At 33.0% G+C, this 12,694-nt stretch overlaps 2 protein-coding genes across 5 annotated transcripts; one reads left to right on the plus strand and one right to left on the minus strand.

Moving 5' to 3' along the window:
- Positions 1–269: 269 nt before the first annotated feature.
- LOC110991484 (5'-AMP-activated protein kinase catalytic subunit alpha-2) lies at positions 270–6,199 on the plus strand. The gene is made up of 8 exons (XM_022256856.2): positions 270–348; positions 431–800; positions 940–1,245; positions 1,424–1,723; positions 1,909–2,104; positions 2,547–2,673; positions 3,814–3,933; positions 4,345–6,199. Exons 2-8 carry the CDS (start codon positions 546–548, stop codon positions 4,592–4,594), a joined length of 1,554 nt encoding a protein of 517 aa, XP_022112548.2. The 5' UTR covers positions 270–348; positions 431–545; the 3' UTR covers positions 4,595–6,199.
- On the minus strand, positions 5,880–10,278 carry LOC110991485 (polymerase delta-interacting protein 2). Of its 4 annotated transcripts, none has more exons than XM_022256857.2 (7): positions 10,082–10,278; positions 9,701–9,980; positions 9,414–9,458; positions 8,318–8,495; positions 7,824–7,987; positions 7,378–7,583; positions 5,880–6,360 (listed from the first exon to the last, which is right to left on the minus strand). In XM_022256857.2, the coding sequence occupies exons 1-7, from the start codon at positions 10,168–10,170 to the stop codon at positions 6,243–6,245; spliced, it is 1,080 nt and encodes a 359-aa protein (XP_022112549.1). In that variant the 5' UTR covers positions 10,171–10,278; the 3' UTR covers positions 5,880–6,242. The 4 variants fall into 4 exon arrangements, with proteins under 4 accessions (XP_022112549.1, XP_022112551.1, XP_022112550.1 ...); XM_022256859.2 differs by having other exon boundaries at positions 9,414–9,416; positions 10,082–10,277; XM_022256858.2 differs by having other exon boundaries at positions 9,414–9,419; positions 10,082–10,277.
- Between the last annotated feature and the right edge of the window lie 2,416 nt (positions 10,279–12,694).

Below are 12,694 nucleotides of genomic sequence, written 5' to 3' on the forward strand. Positions count from 1 at the left end.
TAAATGATGTAATAAACGTGTGAATTATGTTTAAAGTTGAGCAGAGACTTCAGATACAGTATAATTTTCAATTTTAAAGGTGATTAATAGATTCTAAATATCGCCACGTGATTTTTAAAATAGATTTTTTAAACAAGGATAGTTTAAAGAAATAAAATGTCCCAGATATTTGTCTAAATATATAAATTTGGCAATACAATACACAACAAAAATTGTAGAATGGCAATATATAATTACCTTTTCCCCTTTTTTTTAATATTTGACTGATGACTTCTGACAATTTACAAGATTAGTATATTATAACACTGAAACATAAAAACAACATGAGAAACCTACAAATGAGAAAAGGTTTATATTATTTAGTAATCATTCGATAATTAGTTTTTCGAATTACTTTTCCGTAAACGTTAAACTTTTATTTCATTTACAGGTGACATTTTCAGGCTTTAATAGTTTAATACAAGCGATGTGACTTTAATTGTGACGTAAAAAATATTATTTTCATCAGTATTATTTAACTTGTTTAATTTTTATTATTCAAAAACATGTCGGACAAACCTGTAGTCGCTAGTGGAGCTCAGCCTATCGTTAAGATAGGGCACTATACTTTAGGAGCAACTCTCGGTGTTGGAACCTTTGGAAAAGTAAAGATTGGTGAGCATCAATTAACAAAGCACAAAGTGGCTGTGAAAATCCTTAATAGGCAAAAAATCAAGTCTCTAGATGTTGTTGGAAAGATCAGGCGTGAAATCCAAAACCTAAAACTGTTTAGACATCCTCATATTATCAAACTGTACCAAGTAAGTGTGCACAATTTTATTATTTACTATACAAAGAAAAGCAGACACTAAAGGTCTAGTAACTGAAATGTAATAATGTAAATAAATGGTATTTTATTACAATTAAATGTATTAAGATTGTTTTAAATAATTATTTCAGGTGATATCTACTCCAACTGATATTTTTATGATAATGGAATATGTGTCTGGGGGAGAATTATTTGATTATATAGTAAAGAGAGGAAAGTTGCAAGAGCATGAAGCTAGAAGATTCTTCCAGCAAATCATATCAGGTGTTGACTACTGTCATAGACACATGATAGTTCATAGAGATCTTAAACCGGAGAATCTTTTATTAGATCACAATATGCATGTGAAAATAGCTGACTTTGGTCTGTCCAACATGATGATGGATGGAGAATTTTTGAGAACATCATGTGGTTCACCAAACTATGCTGCACCTGAGGTATAACTATATTCTTATTTATTCAAATTTTTTTTATATATGATAATCTTAACAAATGTAGCCAAAAAGGAGCTTGACTTTTTTTTGGTGTTTAAAAACATGGTTCATATAATGTTGTACACTGAAGATAAGCTGAAACAAGAAAGATCAGCTTATCAAACAATAAATGTAATTACAGGTCATATCAGGAAAATTATATGCTGGTCCAGAAGTGGATGTTTGGTCATGCGGAGTTATTCTCTATGCATTACTCTGTGGGACATTACCATTTGATGATGAACATGTCCCAACATTGTTTAGGAAGATAAAATCTGGAATATTTCCCATACCTGAATATTTAAATAAAAGTGTTGTCAGTCTTTTGTGCAATATGATGCAAGTTGATCCAATGAAAAGAGCCACAATTGAAGATGTGAAGAAACATGATTGGTTCCAAAAAGATCTTCCAGATTATCTCTTTCCATCTCCGGTGGAACAGGTAATGTTCTATTTTATTTTAACAATTTGAGTTAGACTTTTACAATTTCAATTCAAATCATTAATTTGATATTCTTGATAACTCTGTTACATTAGTTTTTCAAAGTTTTATTTTTAATTACATTTTTAACATCAAAGTGACTTTTTTAACTTATATCTTCCAAATTTTATTATTTTATGATTCAGGACAGTGGAGTAATAGATACAGAGGCGATAGCCGAAGTGTGTGAAAAATTTAGCGTCCGTGAGCAAGAAGTCCATAGTTCTTTACTATCTGGTGATCCCCATGATCAACTCGCCATTGCATATCATCTAATTATTGACAACAAAAGAATGGCTGACGAAGCAGCTCGGGCTGAGGTCAAGGACTTTTATATTGCAAGTAAGCGTAATTTTATTTTTAACACAATTTACTATGGAATCTTTTAATTTCATGTTCTTTAACTTATGTAAAATACAAACCAAACATTAATAATATTTGAAGAGGATATTATTATACATAATTAAACCGTGTCTTTAAAATTTGCTCCATGTATGGGTGGTAATAATACTTTTTGCTGTTACAATATTGGTTTTAAGAATGGTGAATGATGATGCTATTGTTTAATATTGAAGTGATATGTGTATGTTGTAAACGAATACACAAAATTCTGGTAGCAGTCAAATCATATAGGTTAAGCCGGCTTATCGTTTAATTTCTATAATATATAAAAATTAGGTTTCATCGTTAAATGATAACATAATTATTTAGTTGGTTAGATTGAGGCATTCCATCACTCCTGCAGTAATGTTGATAATGTCTCCAATCAAAAATGTTATTATAGACAGTTCCCCACCAACGGCGACTGACACGCATCGTCCCCACGCGGAACGTATTGCACCTCTCAGGGACAAGTCTTCGCCCGCTGCGCAACCCGCGGCCGATAAGCAACGGGGGACCCCCGTCAAAAGGTATTTAATCCATTTATTATTCCTTATTCCTGTATGTTTAATTATTACAGCTGCAGAAGCAGTTTTCCTGCTATTTAGACCCTTTATCTTATATCTTTAAACGAGCAATTCTTGTATATACATAATTGGAATCTCGGGATCGGCTGCAACGATTTTCATGAAATTTAGTATACGGGGGATTTCGGGGGCGATAAATCGATCTAGCTAGGAATAAATGATAGAAAATAACAAAAAGTTGGTGTTTGAGTAGTCCCAATTTGAACTGAAAAATGTATCTTCCTGACATCTATCGGCGAATAATAATACTATTTTTTGTTTAAATTGCTTTAACGACACAACAACACTAAAGCAATTCAGCATATATATTCTATACTGTTCATATTTCATCATTTTATTAGTATGTAATTCGTATTTAAATATAATTTCCAAAAAACACAATTTATAAAAAAATAAAAATACCGGCTATAGATAGCTAGTAAATAAACAGCAGTGTTGAGTTGCTTCAGCGCGCGACTCTCATCCCTGGTATCTTAGGCCCCATCTGTGCACCAATAGACTTGATAAGAAATCATTCGCTCGTAATAGAAAAACAAAACCCAAAAATTCTACGCAGTCCTGCTCAGAAGCTTAATCACCTACTTGGCAATTAGAAATGATAACCTAAAATACCTTTTTTTATGTTGGCAACACTGTTACGTCATAACAGATCAACAGTAATCATCTTAATTTTAAATAATTGTAAGTATGAATCGCGTCCCCATGTTTACGCTATCAGCACTTGGGCAATTGAAAGATCTATATTCTATTTCTACATTGGTATTGGGGGAAAAACTGAATTTGAGGATCGCTATCATTATTCCAATTTAAAGTGCAGTAGTTTGGTAGAGAGTACCAGTGTTTTAAGAAGCCGTTAACGTACTAGCTATTTTGCGATTCCGCGTCTCTGGCAATGTAATGTAAGTCTTTGGCCGACATTTAAAAAAATGTCCAATGTAAATGCATTATTTATGCAGTCTCAGTCGTTGAATGACGGACGTCGGAATTTCGTAAGAAATAAATCGCTTACGCCTTTTGCTTTATTGGCGCGTTTTTGGTATTGTTTTTATCTGTATGAAAACTACACATACATCTTGATTCCAGAGCTAAGTGGCACCTCGGTATCCGGTCTCAGAGCAAGCCCAACGATATAATGTTAGAAGTGTTTCGCGCTATGAAAGCTCTGGACTATGAGTGGAAGGTCATCAACCCGTATCATGTCAGGTATGGTAAACTAAATCGTTTATTTAACAGAGATTAAAGCGTAGTGCGCTGTAGCGCAGGTGAAAATACAAAAATATATGTTTTCTATTAGTCTTTTTCATGTTTTTCTAAAACTACGTTGGTTTTCAAGGGAAATTTGTTGGCCTCATGACTTGTCATATAATGTGTTATCTGCAGTCTAGAAAGCCATCCGCTTCTGATTTTTAATAGCTTGTTGATATTTGGCTCCGCATATCGAACACAGGAACTTTCACTTTGCATTGTCTATTGCTTAGCATAAATACTAAACTTTTACACTTATGAAAATTGTCATAATTTTAATAATAGTTTCAATGCCTACCTAATAAAGAGGTTTATGTTACCTTTAAAGAGTTTTGTCTGAGTCAATAGTTTCTAAAAATTCAATTTCAGGGTTCGAACTCTCAACAAGCTGACGCAAACATACGTAAAGATGTCGCTACAATTATACCAAGTGGACTACAAGTCTTACCTCCTTGACTTTAAGTCCCTCTCAGGGGAACGGGAAGAGACCGATGAAGAGGGCGCTTCGCCCCTTTCTCAGACCCCAGTAACTCCAGTTATCCCTACAGCACCCCAGGGTCATCACACGATGGAGTTCTTTGAAATGTGCGCGGCCCTGATTATACAATTGGCCCGGTAGACGTTGGCAACCCCAATTTTATGGCAATCATCCTAACTCTGATGTACAGTTAATGATTTGTTTGTTACGTTAAGTCAAATTTATACTCTATTATTCTGACTAAAGGACCAGTAACCATGGTCGTGTAATAAATTAATTTAAAAAAATGATGTCCAATTCACCTGTCAATTGTCACTTATGTTAAATATTCAAGTTTAGAACAATATTTTGAATGAACTTTTGGGTTCCATAAAGAAACAAGTCCTGCATTTTAATTTATTCTCAAGATATTTTTGTAGTTTGACAACTTGACTACGATCAAGACATTGTGATACATTTTTAGAATAAAAGGCTGAATAATGTTAATCACATTCTGCAAAGGCGTTGTTGAATTAGTGCTAACATGGATTCGTTTCTTTAAAAAACCGGCTTGTAAGTTACAATTACCCCAATATACTCCAAATATTGCGTTACGAAAATTTAATGTTGGATAAAATTTACATTTCATAGAAAACTGTTTGTGCATATTGTTACTTGTTCATCAGAGTTATAAAGCCAATAATTATACGTACAAATACTTAGATTTCCTTTTTGCCTTAATATTTCTAAATAAAATTATCATAATCTTATAAAAAGTTACCTATTTAGACGTAGGTTACGCTTTTAGATTACGTTTGTGATTTAGCTTCTAAAATTGGTATTAAAGTTGTGTATAGAAAGTCGCGTGCAATAATGGTAAAATCGACTTACATAATAATTTTCCATATACTATTTCTCTGTACATTTTGTATTTAAACTTATTTATATGTCCGTTTATTTTATGCACAGGTTCCGTACACTTTACCAAAGAAACTAGAAGTGCCTTGATTAGATTGTAGGAAATGGAATAAGCTTGCAAAAAATCGCAATTTATAAAGCTGCCAAGTACGGTAGACCGACACATATTTTTTTGTAGAATAATGCTATATTTATGATATGGGTAATTTATTAGTTTTGCGTATTGTAATAATGTAGTGATAGCGATTGTGATTGTTAATTGCCAATACACTTCAAAATTTCAATTGCTATTTTATTTGTCATTTGTCATTGTCTGTAGACTTGAAAATGTTGAAGCAAATCTCCGATATTTTAAATATTAATAATAAAAATCTCGTTCCGTTATATATAAGGTATTTTATTGGAACGAAACTTTGGAATTAAACTTTAAATAGACCTCAAAATTTGACTAGAAACATCAAAATACAGTATTACTTTCGACACTGCATGCCAGGCGAGATAAATTATGTAAAGGAGAAATAACACAAAATAACAGAATACTGTAATTTATTAGATCTAAAATTTATTATAACTAAGAAGTTTAATCGAGCCTACGATGACAGTCGAGAGTCTAGCTTCAAAAAAATAAATAATTCAATAGTATGAAATGGTAAAAATAATGACTTAGATGAAAAAAAATATTAACAATTTCGTTGACCTAGCTAGAATGTAAGATGAGTTAAATTTGGTATGTCATGTTTTTGGGGCCGATTTAACTTCCACACATTTGTATTTTACACCAAACCTAATGGTATTCGAAATGAATAAAGGAACATTGACAGTGACATTTATGAAAAAAGGTTTTTTTTTTTTATAAAATACATGTGGAAGCTTAATCTGTGCTAGTTGCGTTTTAGGCGGGTGTAGAGGGCGCCACGGGACCACCTTCATCCGGTTTACTCTCGAGCGAAAAGGGTGGGATACGGCAGTCAAATGTATAACCATCCTCGCGCTCCATTCTAAATGTACCCCTGAAAAAGGTAGTAGCATATAAAAACAATTTTTAAAAGTAAAAAATGAAATTTTTTTGTTTTGTACTACTCAAGTATGCGATAAATATTATTTATGTATTAATTTACCGAATTATTTAAACCTAAATAAACTTCTAAGCCATTAATAAAGTACCTATGAAATTTGAGATTTCTATGAAAATTTTTGTATTTTTTTATATTTACAAAGACTATCTATACAATTTGGCCATTTTTATGGCAGTTTGTCCCTGGCCTTTACTGTAGAAGAAATGGCCGACGCAAGTTCCAGAGAGTACGGTTGGTGAATCATCGTTCCCATCATCGGTATCTCTTGTCGACTTGCGATGGTCTGAATCTGAAGAGAAATAATGGGAAAGAGCGATCGACCAATCTCGATTATTGAATTGCGAGCTTCTCCATCATTGTTTGCCATCCGGTAAGAAACCGTCCGGCAATGGTCCATCAGGCAGTCACGAGTCATCTTTGTACGAGTAATTTTTACGCATTAATAAGGTGCAGTGTCAGGGTACACTGAGCGAAAGGTTACGGTTGTTATAGAGGATCTACTTTTCATCGAAAGCACAATTTGTTTTATAGTTCCCTTGTTACTATGCCGACTGCATGCTTTACGCGTAATTCGCACTCTTCCTATTTGATGTGCTTCAATATTGTTTTGACACTAACTCTAAGGCCTACAGCAAGCTTAGCTCGATGAAGACTACGGTTACCGGCAAACCGCGAGGCTGGTTCTTCAACGCAAAATTACCAGATTTAAAACGATGCACCAATAATTAATTGACAATATTAATGCAAGCAGTGTTAGGTCCGTACACGTCGTTTGCCCAGCGATATTTCATAAGAACTCATATTAAAAACGAAAAAAAACAAAATTAAGTAACTATCACAAAATGACTGAATGAAAGAAAGTTCATTTCAGAAATGAAATAAATAGGGCTTAACATTTCGCGCTGTTTTAAAAAAATTAAATTTATTTGCATTAACTTTATTAAAACTCACCACATATGGCCGCTAGGTGCCTGAAGGCTAACATGACTGCTGTACTGGAAGGCAGGTGCGTGGCGAGCCAACAAAGGCTCTTGGCCCACCACGCCCCGTCCACGAACTGTTTCAAGTGTGCCACTGAGTGAAAATATTCGCCAGTGACGCTCCCGCAACTGTACTGCTTGTGATCCAAGATTCTCCAGCCGAATGCAATAACGCCACTGTAAAAACTTTGATTTAGAACATGTCGGTAATCATTCCGGCTCGATGGACCACAAGTTAAATTACAAAATTGTTGTTAACGCATACGCCAATTTTTAGGATAATTAAAAAACATAATTAACACACAGTTCTCTTTCATGACGGTTTTTTTACTTTCATAGATATTGGTTTATTAATTCTAAAACAAATTTAAGTAAAATGATATCATTGGCACTCATTATTAAAAAAACACATATTACCCAGTAAACTGCAGAGTTTTGTGATTCTCGGCTACCCATATAGAATGGTATAACTGTTACACGAACACCCTCTGTTGTTTCACGATGGACATCACTTAACTCTAACCATGGATGGTTTTTCTTTTGCCAAGCTCGAAGTGTCTCTTGAGCAATGAAGGGAGGATCTAAAAAGATTTAAACAAAATCCATATCTACATGCATTAAAAATTTTTTCTTTATACAAAAATAAAGTGTCCATATATAATTTTTAAAGGGGTACTAATTGTTATATCACTACAATTTAACCCAGCAAGTGTTAATTAAGATTTTATAATTGATATATAATTGTGAAAATATCTAATACATATTAACTTCTGCGCAAAAAGAAGAAGCGCATCTGTTGAATCTTATTGCCAGGCACTATAACCTTTACCTAATTATAGTTAGGTCAATAAAAAAGCCTTGAAAACTAAGGTGTTATAAAGGAAATTTAATAGAGGAACATTAAATCTAACCTTTATCAGGGTTGTGCATGAGAAACTTGTCGAACAGCTCATGTTGCAAGGGCACCCGTTCAACTGATGCATATGGTATTATGTCATCATGCGCCACATAATCTAAACCAGGTATTGCATACAAGCTGCGACTGGACTCTTGGTTACCAAGAAAAGTAACGGCTTCAGTTTGAGCTCTCTAAAAAATAGTTAAACTGCACACTAATCCAAAAATTTATGAGATTGTGTTATATTGTTTAGATTTAAATAGTTTAGACTTTATCAGGTAAACAATGGTAATTATGTAAATTATTACTTCCTGAATATATTTTATATTTGACATTACTTGTATTCGTCTATGAAATGAAAAGTAGACTATTGAATTGTTACATTTGAAAATTAAAAGTATATATATTAATACTAGCAAACCCGGCGAACTCCGTTTCGCCACCAGATGGTTTCGTTTTATGTAACATTTCATTTAGTGATTAAAGAATTTTTTTTTTTATATTTGAAAAGGAAATATTTTATTTCATTTCACAACAGTAATGAATTCATTTCGATTACAAAAATGAAGTGTTATTTAGTTGAACTTCTCTAAGTAAATGAAAGAGAATCCAAAGTAAATGCTGAATCGAAGCTTTTTACATGCCCGTAAATTATTATCAGTTTCATTAAAGTGCTCTTTGGTAAACCATATTTTTAGTTTTATGATCTGACGTTAACACAAACAAAGCGGATGGTTTCCCAGCTCGTGAACACGCAACGTATATATTATTATATATTTTAAGAAGAAGGATAGTTATGTTTACTTACTACATATTAAAAAAATATACATGATAAGGAATGCTCACATTTTACTTAATTTAATATACAGAGTAAACTCAGTCACTTAACCACTAAAGGGTATGCACATATTATGTAGTTATATGGATAATATATATTATAATGTATATATAATGTTTTATTTAGAAATAATGTAAAATTTATGATTCGTAAGTTTATTAGTCATTTTAAATTATGGATTTATTAGGCTTATAAAGAAATGTAATAAGAAGCTATTACCAAGTTAATATGTTACATTACCGCACAACATTAAAAAAACATTAAGTAATACCTTCTTCTTCCATTCAGGTCGCATGTCGAATGTAGTTTGCACAGTCAAAAATAAATTGAGTTCATTTAGTAATATCTTTAACTAATTATATTTGTCTAATTTAAGAAAATTTTACTAGAATTATTATTAAGTTTATATATCTTAATAAATAGATTTAAAAATAATAACATAACAATATATAATTTGTAAATAAATATTATTTTATTACAAACTTTCTCAGAATATATCTGCAGACCAATTTTGAAAATTAATTCACATAAAAACTAAAAATATTGTCAGATACTTACTATGTATGGGGCATCTCTTGTATCAATTAGAACCTGGTAAAAAGTATGAGTTCTTCCTTTAACTTCTTTTCCAACATTCGATAAATTATCTCCAGAAGTGTCAGTAGCACAAGAAGAATCTGCAGTTTCCTTTTTATTTATTGCATCTCTATCATATACTCTTGCTAGCCATGGAAATAAAATAACTCCCCTATATCCAAATACTTTATGCAGAATTAACTGACCAGTTTCATATTTTCCGCTTGTTTTAGGAGCTTCTAGTTTTCCTACTTCAGCTAATCTGAAAATTACGACGAATATGTTTTTTAGAGGTTAAACTTTTACAACAACGTTATTAATTCATGATATAACCGTAGATATGAAAACATTTAATATACTTGCCTGGTATAGTTCGCTACATGGGTTAATATTAATCTCGAGGCCGTTAACCTTAACGGATTTGTTGGTACAAATCTTAGCAATATCTCCATTTTATCATTGTAATAACTAATGTTTTTGGTGGTTTGCTTGGGTAGTTGTTTTTACTTTTCAAGTTTTTCACAGATTTTCTCGTCTTGACAGAAGAGTTCAGATATTTGACAGCAGGCGTTTGACATTTATCAATCACCGAAGCACAGGGAGCTTAGCCAATATGGCTTATTAGTAGTGTATGTGGAAGTGTAAGAAAGTGGAAAACTAAATTTGTATGAAACTAACAGTTAATGTCGACATTTGATAGCTTATGTCCAAAAGGTCAGAGTTGGGACTCGGGATTCAATAACGAGCCATGAGCTACGAAAAGACATACGCTTTTCGGTAGCTAAAGGCCAATTATGGCCCTGTCCCTGGACGAATTGTAGGTATTAGAGGTGGTGAAGCAGAGAAAGCGGTAAGTCCGTTGCCGCCGACGCGTTACTGTCGCTAAGTCTGTCTTCAAGGAAAGTACAAATTTCTAGGTACTACATCTTATTTTCTGTGACCTTTTGCTTTATAGATTAGGTACCTCAATATTTATTATTTTTATTGTTTAGTAATATAAATCTAAAGTCGATAATATATAGACAGAATGTTTTGTTATGTTCTTTATTTATATTACCGAATAATTTAACAGTTAATTTTTCAGTTACAAACCATAAAAAATGTTACAATGCAATATCTATTACAAAAAAAGGCATCTGCATAGGGTTTGATTTATTTTTTAATTCTCTTAATTTTCACTTCTTTTGGGCATGCCTCTTTTTTTATAAAACTACCAACTTTCGTTCAATTTCGCCTTTCTAAGAACCTCATTGGTTCCATGTCACTCCCCCAAATGCTGAAATTAAATTTTTCAAGGCCAGTAATAAATTGGCCTTAAACATGACAAAACCAATTGCTGTTTTTATTTATTACAGTTTAATTAGTTTTCTTATTGTGTTTAAAAAATTGTATTTTGTTTATTTTAAGGGTTTCGGCATACTGTATGTTCCCAATAAGTCTATCGGGACTAGCCCTGAGAAACGGATACTTGTTGTCCACAAACAGCCCACAGGGCTGAAAATTGCTCTCACGCAATTTTCTCAGTGTTTATTTTGTGTGCTTTAGACTGCTGCATATCTGCGATACGAATGACACTGTGGAAAGTTTATTTGCTTCCCACGAACAAGTTTTGCCACCACACTGTTGTAACTTTCAACACCATTAATTATTGTAGTGTCGTCTTTAATAAGGTTTGTGCATTGGAGGCCAAATGTTTTTTATTTGGTATTCCTGAGTTTGTATTATGCAAACTTTGCCAAAAAAATACTCTTTATTATATGACCACCTGACGCGCTCGAGTATCTTCTATCGAGGTTCAGTTATTTTTACGTTTTGAAAGTCTATAGCCGCTCCCCCGACCGATGAAAAGGTATTACCTATATAGCATTTTTTTCTTACTATTCTTACCTAAGCTTCACAACTCAATAGGTCTCTATGACGCTAGAGTAAATCCCCATTTACCACCTTGGGCTACTACGTTGAAACACGGTGGATAATTGTAACTTTATACTTAAAATAGCCAAAGGCCGACATTATTGCGAGATAAGAGATAACAGCTCGATAGAGCTTAAAATTTAATTGTTACTATCTAAATAGCTGTAAGAGCGAGATAGCCTATTCAGTGGACCATAAAAACTAGGCTCGCTTATCTGAGCCGTAGGTACGTATAGACTTTTAGTTCGAGTTACTCTTGTAATCCTAGAGTAACTCGAACTAAAAGCTAAGCTTACAAACGTTGATGAAAATATTGATGTGTTTCACAACAGTCTACCAACATTCCGTAACTTTGTTTTGCAGGCTCTTAAATCTTAATGTGGTTTAAGTTTTGAATTTTGTTTGTTTATTACTGTTAGTTTTATCTTTTTAGTTTTTATTTATATTATTAGTAATTTGTTTTTTGTTTATTTTGTGGCCGTTTCTTTAGTTTTTCTTCTGATATAGCTTAAGTTCTAATGTAATTGATGTGTATGTGTGTGTTAAATTTGTGATTTCATATTTCCTTGTATTTTTTAGGCATATACATTGTTTTAGAATGTGTATATAAATAAATAAATAAATAAATACTTACAACGAAATGTTGTGAAACGTGTGTGTGTGTGACTTAAAATTAAAATTATTATCCAGTATCTAATTTAATTATTGGCCCTCAAGTTGTAATAAATAATCTTGACGACTTATTAAATACGCAGTTTAATTTTTAATATGTTAAATATTTAGTTGTCGTGCGTCAGGAACAACTGACATGTAACTTGGATCCTTAGAGCGGCCGTACACGAACTGCTCCAGCAGTTAACGGCTGACCGACGTACAGGGACCGCTCGAGCGGTCGGCGTTGACTGCTGGAGCAGTCGGTTGTTGACTGCTCGAGCTGTTGAATTTCTACCGCAGTCTAGTCATGGATTCTAACGAGAAAGCACTGCTTTTGCTGCTTCTGCTCAAGCGGAGATGACGGCGGCGACGTCAAAAGAGAAAATTTTGGTTTCATCCAATTTTGGA

This window comes from Pieris rapae, chromosome 14, assembly GCF_905147795.1.
Source record: "Pieris rapae chromosome 14, ilPieRapa1.1, whole genome shotgun sequence".
NCBI lineage: Eukaryota > Metazoa > Arthropoda > Insecta > Lepidoptera > Pieridae > Pieris > Pieris rapae.

Bases quoted from the DNA above. Each gene is read 5' to 3' on its own strand.
- LOC110991484 (XM_022256856.2), top strand. From the start codon at position 546: ATGTCGGACAAACCTGTAGTCGCTAGTGGAGCTCAGCCTATCGTTAAG. The intron at 1,724-1,908 runs GTAATGTTCTAT...TTTATGATTCAG, and splicing joins TTCCATCTCCGGTGGAACAG to GACAGTGGAGTAATAGATAC. The intron at 2,674-3,813 runs GTATTTAATCCA...TCTTGATTCCAG, and splicing joins CGGGGGACCCCCGTCAAAAG to AGCTAAGTGGCACCTCGGTA.
- LOC110991485 (XM_022256857.2), bottom strand. From the start codon at position 10,170: ATGGAGATATTGCTAAGATTTGTACCAACAAATCCGTTAAGGTTAACG. The intron at 9,459-9,700 runs GTAAGTATCTGA...AATTTATTTTTG, and splicing joins CAAGAGATGCCCCATACATA to ACTGTGCAAACTACATTCGA. The intron at 8,496-9,413 runs GTATTACTTAAT...ACTATTTTTTAG, and splicing joins GACCTGAATGGAAGAAGAAG to AGAGCTCAAACTGAAGCCGT.